At 41.3% G+C, this 14,198-nt stretch overlaps 1 protein-coding gene across 3 annotated transcripts in view; it reads left to right on the forward strand.

Annotated features, from left to right (window-relative positions):
- zmp:0000000529 (WD repeat-containing protein 20) overlaps positions 1-11,941 on the forward strand; it is a 12,957-nt gene extending 1,016 nt beyond the window's left edge. The window contains exons 2-5 of one of the 3 annotated variants that reach the window (XM_046072977.1): positions 359-539; positions 2,672-2,854; positions 3,577-4,986; positions 7,217-11,941. In XM_046072977.1, the coding sequence (XP_045928933.1) occupies positions 359-539; positions 2,672-2,854; positions 3,577-4,986; positions 7,217-7,264 (1,822 nt within the window). In that variant the 3' untranslated portion in view covers positions 7,265-11,941. Of the gene's footprint in view, positions 1-18; positions 540-2,671; positions 2,855-3,576; positions 4,987-7,216 lie in introns of those variants that run through there. The other 2 variants (XM_046072975.1, XM_046072976.1) reach the window with 2 other exon arrangements.
- Positions 11,942-14,198: the final 2,257 nt, after the last annotated feature.

Consider the following 14,198-nt stretch of genomic DNA (forward strand, 5'->3'; position numbering starts at 1 on the left):
GCAGACCGGGTGTGCTGGTCGGCCTAGCGGAGCTCGGCTGCTGCTGCTCGCCTTCGCCTCTCCCATTTCTATTCTAGTACTTTTTTATTGTAGCTTTATTATTTCCAGGTCAAAATTTCAGTTTCCTGTGCGGCTTGTTTGTACTAAAAATGGCCGGAGATGGCGGCGCTCTGAAGGATATCAATGAGATTAAATCCCAGTTCCGGACCAGAGAGGGCTTCTACAAGCTGCTCACCCTCTCGGACTCGCAGCAGCGGGGCGGGCTGCCGCGGGGTCCGTCTGCCGGAGCCACGCTGGGCCCAGGGGCTGGACCCGGTCCGATACCCGGCGGAGGGGTCGGTCTGCTGCAGGGGCCCGGGGCTGCCGCCGCCTCCTCGTCTTCCAATGCCGCAGCCAACTCCTCTCCGGCGGGTTTCTTACCGCCGGTCCGGGTCTCTATGGTCAAACTGCAGCCAGAAGACCCGAGCGAGGAGTCGGAGCGGGTGTGCTTCAACATCGGCAGGGAGCTGTATTTTTACACGTACACCAACATAAAGAAGGTGAGCCAGTTCTTCCCTCCGCTCTTGGCCAGAATGACATATTGGATGGTCAGCCTTAGCCTAGCATGTTAGCCTAAACTGCTAATTTGATGCTGTTCGCTGGTATTTCCTCATGTTTTTAAACTAAACCTCTGTGGCTGCTAGTGCTGCACAGATCTGCGAACATGCACACGTTGCATTGCTACTTGTTGTGCAGTGCAAAATGGAGTGGCTGAGTAGAGAGTGAATGGTGCATCATCCAGACGGCTGCACAGTGTCAGTGAACGCTACAGGAGGGCAACAGTGTTACTATACAAGCAGGAAACAGCCAGGAAGGCTCTCACAGCACCCTTCACTGCCGTTTTACGGGTGAACCATGTGAACTAAAGTTGTTTCTTCTCTCTATACTACATTTTGAATCTTCATTTGAATCTTTGTTAGTTTGGAGCTGCTGTAAACGTACTCATGCTGAAGGAGGGACGGTGCAAGGTGAATCAGTTCAAAGCAGATGGTTTACAAACACCCTTTATGTCACTCACACTGCATTACAGACCGCGAGGTCTGCTTTTCCCCCCATGAAGTAGCCTAGATTATTGATATTAAGAGTCAGAATTCAGTGTAAACATCACATAACCATACTATTGCCAATGCTTTTAATCTATTCACTTACAAAAATCTCTATCAAAAGTCCACATGACAGAAATCTGATATGTAGAATCAGTTTTTTTTTCTTGAAGGAAAGAGTCTGTATTCGTCCTCTAGTTTCTCCTTACTGAGCTTGTTTTTAGCATTGCTAGCATTTGCCAAGGAAGAGAGCTGAAATTGCTTGCAGTTAGCTGCACCACTTGCTTCTTAATGAGGAATGCTAATAACCCATTTAGGAGGAACTGGAGGACAAACATAAAAAGCTTCTCCTCTTCTAACCTGACTCAGATCAATGAGGGAAAATGTTGGAAGGACTAGGTTTTTTAAATGTCAAAGCTTCTCTTTCATTGCACACCGTAAGTTACACCTTTTTTAGATTTATCATTTTCTCTTTTCCGTGTCATAACAAATTACTCCACAAGTACGATAAATGTAGTTAGTTTGCCAGGAAGGTGGGTCTTCATGACACCTATGTATGTATGTAGATCATTGACTCGTGGTTTCTGCATTTCCCAGAATGCTTTCATCTCTCAAAGTGTCCCTGAAAAAATCATAGAAGAGAGGAACGCCTTCACACTGACTGCAAACCACGCATGTATTTAAAGAATAGGTTATCATTTTTACTAGTCTGTCTTAAAACTAAACTCCAGTGTCCATTAAAAAGTTTCAGCTTGCAGTAATCCATCCTGCTGTTTAGACCTGCCTTCTTAACGTGCTTCCAATGAGAGAGATGGGGAACAAAGTCTAGTCTTCTTTTTGTGCAGAAATGCATTCCAGGTTTATCTAAAGCTGCTGAAATTGCCTCTTTTTGTTTACATAAACAGAGCTGGGACAGGCTGGGGCTAGTAACGTAAATTTATACTAAGGAGAGTGTAACTTTAAAAGATACCCATTTGAGTCGGCTAACAGACTGCTGAAACCTCATATTATTATTATTATTAGTATTAGTAGTAGTAGTAATCAGGCCAGCTGTGGCTGGTAGAGCGGATCGTTCATTAAGATACTGAACCCCAAGTTGTCATGGTTAATTGTGTCTTCCTTCAAGTAGCCAAGTCATGTATATTTAAAACTTCACAACAACGCACTTCTGATGCTCTGTCAGTGGGCAGTCCAATAATATGTGAGAGCGTTTCCAGTCTACAAATACTCCTGCAGCCATGTTGCATTCTGGTCTTTTGTGGCCACTCTTGAATCTTACTTGATGGATTTCTCCTTGTGTTGAATCAGCACACACAGCAGCCCTTCATTCGGACACAAAAACCTGATGTTTACTATCGATCTTTTGGACAGATGAAAACTGTCTTTTCTATCAAACTGCTGTAGCTGCAGTGAAATATCTCATTGTGACTTTTTGTCATCAACGTTTGACGATCATTTGTCAAAATAAGAAAAACATCACCAAATTATAAAAGGGCCCAGAAATGAAACAATGAAAATCCCTTCACTCTTCTGAGCTGTTGTTTTGCTTGTGCATCATGGTTCTCTTTCTCCGATCTGTCTGTCTGCAGGCTGTAGACCTCAGTAAGCCAATAGACAAGAGAATCTACAAGGGGACTCAGCCGACATGTCACGACTTCAACCAGTACTCCGCCACAGCAGAGAGCGTGGCTCTCATCGTAGGATTCTCAGCTGGACAGGTCCAGTATCTCGACCCAATCAAGAAGGAAACCAGTAAACTCTTCAATGAGGAGGTATTATATTTACCTGCGTATGTCTGCGCATATTTGTTTTCCTCTGTGTTTGGGAAAGTAGCAGCTCTTTGTGTTCTTGTGATTAAAGCCAGCGACAATACTTCAGAAGTAATTAGTCATTCTTGTATTGATTTGTTTTTGCCCCAGTTTGGATGTTGTGATGTAGCCTCGAAATTCGTCTTCAGAGTTGTCCCTCTAACGCTATGCTTTTTCGTTTTCACATTCTTTTACTGCACCTCCTGGACTGCCTCTTTCTCTTTAATGGGATTCTCTTTAATGGGATTCCCAATTAAATTTAGGAGATTGGGGATGCATGTGTGCACTACTGCATGCAGACTGACTCTTTTCCCCTCCCTGGGATTTACTTCTCTAAATCTTTTTCTTTCTTCATCTTCCACCCCCTAGTTCTATCTTTCTGTTGGTTTCAGTCTGTCTTCTCACTGTCTCTGCTGTAGCCTGTCTCTTGATTCAGACCCTTCCCATTCTTTAACAAATTGTATTTAGTGTTTTTAGATCACACATTTTGCTAGCAATGAGAAGACTACACAGTGCCCACATAAAAGCACTAAATCTAAAAGCATAGCATCGGTAATATCCTTATGTTACTCTTTCTCATCTATTCCTCAATTATTTCCATCCGGTCTTCCTTCTTTCCTTCCCTGTCCTTCTCCTTCCTTCCACTTCCTCACTTTTCCTCCATCCACATTCTTCCTGTTTTCCAGAGGTTGATAGACAAATCCAAGGTGACGTGTCTAAAATGGCTTCCCAAGTCGGAGAACCTGTTCCTTGCCTCCCATGCCAGCGGCCACCTTTACCTCTACAACGTGGAGCACCCATGTGGCACCACGGCCCCACAGTACTCTCTCCTGCGTCAGGGCGAAGGCTTTGCTGTCTACGCCTGTAAAACTAAGACACCACGCAACCCGTTGTTACGATGGGCCGTGGGTGAGGGAGGCCTCAACGAGTTCGCTTTCTCTCCGGATGGTGTGCATGTGGCGTGCGTGGGCCAGGACGGCTGCCTGCGTGTCTTCCACTTTGACTCGATGGAGCTGCAGGGGGTGATGAAGAGCTACTTCGGTGGACTGCTGTGTGTGTCATGGAGCCCCGATGGGAAATATCTCGCCACAGGCGGAGAGGATGACCTGGTTACCGTCTGGTCATTTGCAGAAAGCCGTGTGGTAGCAAGAGGTCACGGCCACAAGTCCTGGGTCAATGTGGTGGCATTTGACCCCTTCACGACTTCTCTGGAAGATGAGGAGCCTATGGAGCTTAGCGGCAGTGAGGAAGACCTCCACCAGGGGGCACTAAATAACTCCATGCACTTTGGTCGGGTTCGAACGAGCAGCACCTTGTCGCGTCTTTCTCGGCACAGCTCTAAAGGTGGTGGTTCGGCGTCGGTCACATACCGGTTTGGCTCAGTGGGGCAGGACACTCAGTTTTGTCTGTGGGACTTGACGGATGACGTTTTATACCCACGTCTGCCACTGTCCCGCGCCTTTACTAACACTTTTGGACCCTCGCTGTCCAACTCTGGCAGCGGTGTGGTCAACAGCACCTCAGGTGTGGGAGGAAGTGGAGGGGTTGAGGGTCACCATCACCCTCCGAACACTAACACCGGCACCTCCAACCCACCAACGCTCCCCTTACCGCTTCCTCGCTCCCTTTCTCGCTCCAATTCTCTGCCCCACCCCGCCGTGGCAAATGTCTCCAAGGGCCAGGGCGCCTCGGAAGGCGGCGGGGGAGTTGGAGGAGGCGGAGGGAGCAGCAGCGGAGCAAACATCACCCCATTCAGCATTGGCCGTTTTGCTACGCTGTCACTCCAGGAGCGCAAGTCAGACAAGTCCGGTTGCAGCGGTGGGGTGGAGAAGGAGCACAAGAGGTACCACAGCCTTGGCAACATCAGCAAAAGCAACGATAAGATTAACGTAGCGCCGAGAAGCAACCGGCTGGACGCTGCCAAGGTCCTGGGCACCACGCTGTGCCCACGCATGCATGAGGTGCCGCTGCTGGAACCGCTGGTGTGCAAGAAGATTGCACATGAGAGGCTGACCGTCTTGGTGTTCATGGACGACTGCATCATCACAGCCTGCCAGGAGGGTCTCATCTGCACCTGGGCACGGCCGGGGAAGGCGGTATGTTTTCAATGAACTCTTCAATTAGAAAAACATTGGATTATGAAATACATTGGCTATAACTAAATATAATTTTCTCTATTGTCGTGTTATTATCATTATTTTCAGTTAGTATTATTTATTAATTTAAGTGTCAGTAAATAGGGAAAAAATGCCGATCACAAGTCCTCAGAGCCGAAGTTGACATCTGTGGTCACCCTACTGCAGTGGCATCATTATGTCTGGGTGTCCAAGGCTACAGCCCCGTATGTTTTATGAATAGCCTTGGATCTCAAATTGTTTTTGTTTTTTTTTTATACAAAAATTAGAATAATAAAAAGATCTATTCATCTATCATTCCAATTCAGTAAATCCCTGGCAAATAATGTGATATTTGATCTAAAACATAAATACATTTTGGGTCCTCTGAGTGTCATAATTAAAGCATTTTGTGTCAGCAAGAAAGACAGAGAGAGAGCGTGTACCGGTTACAGGGGTTGTCCTTGTCGGTATCTAGTGGTAGCTAGCTAATGCACTAAGGCAAGACTTGAAGGCCATTGATATGAGAAGCTTTTTTAAAAAGAAAAATGATTAAGGCGGCGAGGCTGGAGGAAGTGGAGTGAGAGTTATTTCCTGTTGCTGTAGCAGCAGATGAGTCAGGAAGTTCAGGTTGTTGAAGAAAAGGGCTTATTAGCTAGATAGATAGTCTAGCTCAGTGGCTCTCTAACATGTTAGTTACAAGACACACCATTAATGAAAACCAGTATTTCCAAGGCGCACCTTTACATATTATTATACATTTATATATTTTAAGCTGACGCTTTTATCCATCTGCTTACAATCGCTCTATCTATTGAGATCTTTTTAGATATAGAGAAATAATATATTTCACCAAGTGTCTTATTCAGGGAAACATTGGTGGATGTGTTGCAGTAGGAACCGAACCCGGGGCTGTCACACCAAAGGCATGTGGCTGATCCACTGCCACATCGCCACCGTAGATTTGTAAATCATCAAAAATAAGACAAATTCCTATTTAGGTAGCTACCAAGTTACTATAGTTTACTTTCAATAGCAAGCAGAAATGTCCAGTTAGCAACTGGTCATTAAATTCCTCCCTCGCCTGCAGCGAGGTTGGTTGCTTATAATCAGTTATATTTTTTTATGATTATTGTTATTATTTTAATATTATTATTTACACGTGTGACGGCCCCAAGAGCTCTTGGTGTTGGACCTGTGTGCTGTGTCGGTGCTTTTGCCTTCCACACCGCTCTGCCACACTGTTCCTTTGATTTGTGTTATTTTAATAAATTTATGTATCTGTATCGTTCAACCTGAGTTGCATCCTCCTTCTTTGTTGCGGCCTGAGAGCCGGGGTCGTAACACACGATCAATAACTCCTTCATCCTACAGGGGGAAAATGTGTCTATTCAGTCAGCATCACTTTTACTTTTAAGCAAAAAAATCTCCCCAGTATTTGAAAGTGTTTTGTGTAATTTCCCCCTACACATGATACACAAGATGAGATTTAGAGGCCAACCTACACACCTGACTGGAACCTTTTGGTAAAACACACTGTCACATGTTTTATTTATTTTCCCCTGAAATAAGTTGCTGGGCCCCTAATGTTTCAACAACGCCTCTGCCCAACAGTCCAAATTAGTTAAAGCAACATGTTCTCACAATTTAAAAGCTGGAACCAAATGATGTTTGGAAACAAGATGAAGAGACTAAAGCTGCTGTATGTCCTGTAATATAAATATATATATGTAAATGTTACATGTATTATTTTTCCTAAAAAACTTTTTTCATTGTAGATTTCTCCTTTAAGTCAAATTTAGTTCCTTAAGATAAATGAATTTCACCCCTGAAATTCAGTCACTCCACTTTTCTCCAGTGTGGTTTTACGTATTTCAGGACATTCAGAGTGAAATGATAATTGGCTATTAGCTTACATGTTGTTAGTATGATGCTGTTTTTTTTTTTTTCAGTAAAACTTTCAATGATAGTCTGCAAACAAGTTATTTTTTCCCTCACAGGTCAGTGATCTGTTTTGAGCAGATTTGTCACCAGGGGGATATTTCACGCTGCACCTCTTCAAAAGCTGAAGATATGACTCAACAGTTGGAGATTATTTCATCTCTCCTCTTCTGAGCACCAATGGCTTTTTATCTTCCTGCACTTTAATGTGGAGTATAGATTTCCTTGGTCTGGTGTCTAACCTTCCTTTATGTTTTTTCTCTCTGTTCAGAACTTGACTGCACAGAACGGGAACTCTCCGAGTGGAACAGTGGTATAGCTGGAGGAGAAGCTTTGCACTCATCCCTCCCTCTATTTCCTCCCTCAATCTGTGTCGTCTCCCTCTCCATCTATCTTCAAAAATGTCAAATTAGGGGCCAGCAACCAGAGACCGTACCCTACCCACCACTGCAGTATTATAGCCTCAATATAGCCCTCTGTACTTGCCATGACCCAAACCCTGTTCCCTACTGATTTTACTCTCATGGCGGGCATTTGGGTGGGAAACACTTGCTGAATGATTGTTACATGAGCTATGAAACTAAAATAACTTAAACAGATTTAAGAAGTCTTGGGATAGACTTAAAGTTACAAAGTCGGCAATCTTGGGTGATGCCCCTTAGTTCCAGTTAAGAGAAGTTTTAATACTATGGTATACAATGATTTTTTTGTGTTTTTCCTACTTAGCAGTTTGGGGAAGCAACCCAATTTCAACCTAATGGTTCTCCCATTTTGGGGTGGAAGAACTTAATTGGCCTGCACAGATTCCTGACCTTCACCACATCCAACACCTTTGGGATGAACTGAAATGTTTTCTGCAAGCCAGGTTTTTATCACTCAATGTCAGTGTCCAGTCTCACTAATGCTCTTGTGGCTAAATGGGAGAAAATCCCTACATTCATGTTCTAACATCTGGTGGAAAGCCTTTTCAGATGCGTAGAGGACAGCCAAATAAAAATGTAGGGTGTTTGTTAGCAGTCATCCACTTTAAAAACTAGAGTTTGTCCACAGCCCGTTTAACCCGGTTAGGTTAGTTTCACCAGTCAGTTTAATGGTTTTAATGACCAGAAACACGTGACATGAACTTTAGATTTAAGATGCAGAACTTTTTCCTTTACATTTGTATTAAGAAATCTGAAATGGTAAACGTGTTGTAATGATGGTCAGCAGTAGGGCAGTCTTCAGAGAGGGTTTCCCACCTCGTGCCACTGTGGGAATAAAAATGTATTCCCAGTGCTTCTGCCTTCACTTCATCCCTGAGTGTTGTTCTGCAGGAAAACTGCAACAAACAAACAGAAATCTGCAACAAGGAGCAAACAGCAGACCAGGCTCAGTCTTCATTCGTCCTTCGGTCCCTCCTTTGTCCGATCCCTCCAATTTCCCTTTCATGCAAAAGACACTGCAAAAGCCACGGCCATTGTATTTAAGTTATTTATTTTATCACAAGACTGTGTAGTAATTTATAATGTAAATACTGAAAATACTCTATAAATACAAAAAGGACAGAATGACCTGACAGCAAGGAGGCGAAGAAAAAAAAGGATAAATGAAGAATATTAATATATGAAGAGATCCTTCTATTGTACATAGCAACCGCATTTAAAAATTGAATGTCTGCTGTTTTAGGGAACATGAAGATGTCAATGTGTTTTTATTTTGTGTGATAGAGTTTCTCCAGTTTGTCCCTGAAAGCGAGCTGGGGTTAATCCGTCGAATGAGGCGGACGCATTTTGGGTCTAGTGGGACTTTTTAGAGAAACCGACCCGACTCGAGCACAGAGAGAAATCTTCGGACTGGCTGCTAGCTGTACATGTCAGTTAGTAGGTCCAAATAATACCAATTCTGCTGAACATCATGTGTGAACAAACCACATATTAATGAATAACTTGCTCACAAACAAACACACACACACACACACTTGCACATTCCAAACATAAAACAGCTCACACACACACACACACACACACACAATCCCCTTATGGTGTAGCATCATATATACTGTGTCTTGGACTCCATTCCTGTTGCACCTGAATTGCCTCTTGCAAGAATTTGCACATACAATAAATCCACAGTCCATCCTGAGCTGCCATGAATGACAGAAGGTGTTGTTGTCTTGTTTGATCTGACCTCTGTGCAGAAACAGCTCAAATAACCGTTCACTGGATATATTTAGTACAGAGGATATAATAGGTGTACATCATTTTGATTCTGCTTATCGATTTTGGTGCTTATTGAATCTTTGCTCAGATTCTGAACATACTGTTAGAATAAGAAAAGAAACCAAAAAATGTTCCAAGTAAAAACCTATTTTATTTACCATGTTTTTAGCAGTTTTGGGCTTCCTTCCATAAAAACGACCACATTCATTTTATCATTAGTTTTAGTTAAAGGGGAAGATAAAGTAAAAATATAAATTCTCCCTCTCTTGACATGCGCACATTTGTCTTTACTGGAGTTGGATGTGCAAAGATTAGCTGAATTTTATGCATTGCAAAAAATGACAGTGGACATTAAAAACTGCATTGTCATACCATGCTGCATGAAACGCTTAATCATATTAGATAAACTTCATAGCCTGACGTCAGCTGACTTCTGTTTGGCAGGGTTTGTTAGTTTGCTCTTTCGACACAGAAGCTGCAGTGGCGGTTTGTCAGGAGGTTAATGTTTCAGACATCTGTACCAATACAATAAGGTACCAGAGGATGGATTTACTGACTATAGTGATCCCCTGATTTCATCTGGTCAGAATTATCAGTATTTGGTTTATGACCTGCAAAACCAGCGGCATCTAAATAGTCTCACAGAGCTGTTAGCATGACTATAGACTCATTTTAGATCCCTCCTACTTCCCACCCTCTGATTGGCTCAGCTGTTATTCCAAACAGGGAATCAGCCATTAATGAGCACAGCACCAGATCAATTTGAATCCCTGAAAAAGAAACAAGCGACAGAAAAAAAATATATTCTGGAACCAGTCTTCCTCCTGCATGAAAATAGACCTAATGTGGATTTCAGGAATCGATAAGTGGAATTGAAAATGAATGACTAATTAGTTGTTATAAATCTGGAACTGGTTTGAGTTCAGAACTAGTTCTCCAAACTCAACCCTACGCCTCGCTGATAATCAACACACCAAACCATTTCTGTCTATGTCTAAACCATCAACCAGAGAGAAAGGGCTACTGAGGTGTTTCTGAACAGGATCTTTTTTTTTGTTTTCTGTTACTTTTAACATGCTTCTTATTTTGGGCCATAACAAACAACTGACTTCTGTCTTACATGTATGAACGCTCACAGTGCAACGTACCGGCAGTTTTTTTTTATCAGTCTTTGTGCTTTCTTTTGTGTCAGTTATAGAGTTACTTTTCTGATAATACATCCTATAAATAGCAGAGCATATTGGATCTGCTCTCTTCAGATGTTAAAGGAATAATTCACAAAATGAAAATGATCTAAACCATAGATTGCCCTTCACCAAAAAACATAAGTATTAACATATTGTTTAAAACTTTGAATTTCTCTAAACAGGTTGTGCAGTTTAATCTAAGAGTTTTATAGTCAGATGTTTTGGTGCAGCTGTCTGATATTTAACTTGTTATCTCACAGACACTGTTCACACCCACTAACCCACTTGAAATCCATTCTCATCAGTGGACGCCACTAAGGTGTGAATGCACCCTGAAGTAACCCCTCAGGCCACATCTACAAGTGGCCGTTGATGCGTTTGTCCACAATTGTTGTGTGTGAATGCAAATGTGTTCCTGACTGAATTAAAGCCAGTATATTAGTATGCATACAGAATGCAAAACCTTCCAAACTCGGTGCATACTTTTTACATTTTAGGCTTCTTTCTAAGAGATGTAAACATTTGGGTGTGTTGAACTTGGGTGAAAAACAGGTGCCAACTAACTGAGAAAACAAATACTTGACTGAAATATTTTTAACATGTTATTTACTTGGTGAAGTTGCGAGTGCTATACAAATGTTCTCAGGCACTAGAAAAACAAACGAGATATAAAAAGAATGATCCTGCTCCTGAACTGAAGGGCTGAAATAGAAGCGATCAGTCGGTATAACTGGCTGTGTTTTGCTTGTATGTTTCTAGGTCACACTTACTTGAACGCTCAGTATTTCAAACAAATAGAAGATTCAGAGGGGTTTGTGCTATAAATGTGTCATCCAAGGATTTATGTTAATTTTCTGTTTTTATGGCTACAAGATTTTGTTAGGTTTTGTAAACTCATTTGACGTTGGAGCAAAGATGCATTTCTTCTTTTACTTCTGACTGCTGAGGCAGAGTGAACAGAGTAAATATTAGACAGATGGAAGAGGATAGTTTTAGTTTTTTGCTGTAGAGGCATTAGGAATAAGTCTACTCACAGACTAATTAGCAGGGAACTGAACAAAAAGCTGTGATCACAGGAGCAGCTGGAGCTCCACCTGACTAAATTCAGTAACTCTCCTCTCACATCTACAAATCGCTGCGTCCAGACTGTTTGTGAGCAGAAACTACAAACACAAACAGTGTTGAGTCAAATATGACAAATACCTGAGCCAGCAAAGTTTAAAAAATTCTTTAGGATGCCAAAGCTCAGACTACGTTTTCCTCTCAACGCCTCATTCTGCACAGAAACAAACATTCACAACCAAGAGAACAAAATCATTTTATATGTTCATTTTTATTTGAGAATGGCCGTTTGTTTTAAGGGTTGTTTTTTCATTTCTTATTTCTGTGTGTGTGTGTGTGTGTGTGTGCATATGTTTGTGTGTATGTGTACAATATGCATTCTCTCTTATCACCATACAGTTACCACATGCACCGACCCACACACACATGCAGCATCACACACGCTTTCACACACTTAATGCCTGTTCTGGTGGAAGTTATAACGGCAGAATGACGTCACTGTATCCGGTTTGTATATGGAGATCTGTTATTAAAACGTTAAACCTGAAACAATCGTGTGTCCTGTGTGATGGACTGATATGTTTTGCTCACATTGGTATTATTGATTAATTTTTATTGGTCTATAATGGGTAGTTTTGGTCTAAAAAGGCCTATTATTTCAGGGGCTCCTGCAGGGAAACAGCTTAAAAGAGAGACTGATTTTAAATATTTAAATCATTCATCTATCAAAAACATCTTTTTATCCCTATCTGGTGGTCGATAGAGGGCGCTACACACAAATATACTCAGATTCACTACTTATCTGCACCCGTGGAGGAAGAAAAGGATTCTTTCGGCAGAGAAAACAGCATCAAGTCAGAGACAGGAGACAGTCAGTAACACCGGAACCGGATTCAAAAATAAAAGCTCTGTTGGGCTTTTGCAACATTTGCGATCTGTTAGCCCGACTTTCACCAAGAAGATAAAGTTTAACCTAATGTGATTAAAGCTGCGACCAGTTAATATTATTATCATTAATTAGTGATTAAACAAAACTATACTATTAAATGTCAAAAATAATAGTAATTTGTTAAATTTAGGCAAACTGAGAAAAGAAACAGGTAGTCCTGCAACCCATGACTTAAACAGCTGATCAGCTGTCATTGCTGTTGCTGATAAATTACTGTTGATAGACGAATCAATTGTTCATACCACACTATCTTTCAATAACTGGGGGCTATGGACATATACAATATGCTATAAGAAGCACACTCAACTGAAAATAAATATAGCAACAGTACAACTTGATAGATTCAGTTTACTTTTTACTTGACCACAGTGATCAAAAGCAAGCATGTCGGTCAATAACAAATGATAATAGTAATAAACGTAATAACAGAACATGCAACTTGATAACAAGTAAAGAAACAAGCAGATGATTTTAACAAATTTAAAAAATTTAAATACACCCAAAAAGAGAAAAGAAGTTAACCAATGACAAAATAATGATAACACATAAAGTAATAATTGTAAAATTCTTAAACTGAATAGGGATTTTAAATGGCAGTGTAATGAATAAACTAGCTTATTCTTCGCAAAGCTAAAATTATTTATTTTCAGAATCAGCTTTATTGCCAGGCACTAGGAATATGACTCTGGATTGCACAATACTCACGATGTGCTTACTTATTCAATAATACAATAACACAATAATACAGTAATAAAATCAAACACAGGCTACAGTATAGAGAACACATATATACACGCTATAAACAAAACAGACAGAATGAGACAATTTTAAACAAAACCTCAATAATGTCTCAGATGCTTTAGTCCGGAGCTACAAAAAGCTAGGCTACTTCATTTTAAACACTTCGTTTGTGGTGTGATGAACAGCAGAAAGAATCAATCTTTGCAGTATATTAACCAAATAGCAGCGATGGAGGAAGTACTTACATCCTTTACTTGAATAAAGGCTAAATAAATACTATGTTACAAGTAAAAGTCTACTTGAGTAAAAGTACAGAAGTATTAATAAAGTACCAAACTGCAAATGAATGATTAAGTTACATTAGTGGATTGTGCTTATGGAGCCGTGTTTACTGCTAAACTCAGACAGCTTAGGTTGGAAAAGGAAGAAGGGTTTAGAAGTGGATATATGGCCATGTTTAGGTAGTCAAAGTTTAGCGAGGCGGTGAGAGAAGAGAGGCTACAACACCAGTTTAGCGACTCTGCTTCTTGTCTGGAGGGCATTAAAACAGATCACACAAACTACAAACCCCCGACTCCAACGACTTTAGCCTCACCAACAAACTGAATGAATTCTGCAGTCACTTTGAAAGACAATGAGACATTCCTCACACCATCCCCCCGTGACGCCATGAACCAGCTCCAACACCCCCACCCCAGCAGGGGCCTGGGGCCTTCAACAACTGCCGACCCCAGTAAACAGTTTGCACATCCCTGCACTAACAGCCATTTAAACCACAGCCACATTGTACATATCCTTAATTATTCTTTTATCTTTTCATATCTTACTGTCAATTTCATGTTTTATGATTTTCTTACCTGCAGCTCTTGCTCTGTCTTTAACTTTCAACTTTTATTTTCTTTATTGTTAAGCTCCAAACCACCAAAGCAAAGTCCTTGTATGTGTAAAACCTGCTTGGCAAAAATCCTGTGAACTGTGAAACGTTTTCAGATCCTTTACTTAAGTAAAGGTATTAATACCATACAGTAAAAGTACTCTTAAGTATAAGTATGTTAGTATAATCAGGAAAATGTACAGTATTAAAAGTAGTTAAAAGTACTCAATGCAGAAAACTGT

Source organism: Micropterus dolomieu, linkage group LG17, assembly GCF_021292245.1.
Source record: "Micropterus dolomieu isolate WLL.071019.BEF.003 ecotype Adirondacks linkage group LG17, ASM2129224v1, whole genome shotgun sequence".
Lineage (NCBI taxonomy): Eukaryota > Metazoa > Chordata > Actinopteri > Centrarchiformes > Centrarchidae > Micropterus > Micropterus dolomieu.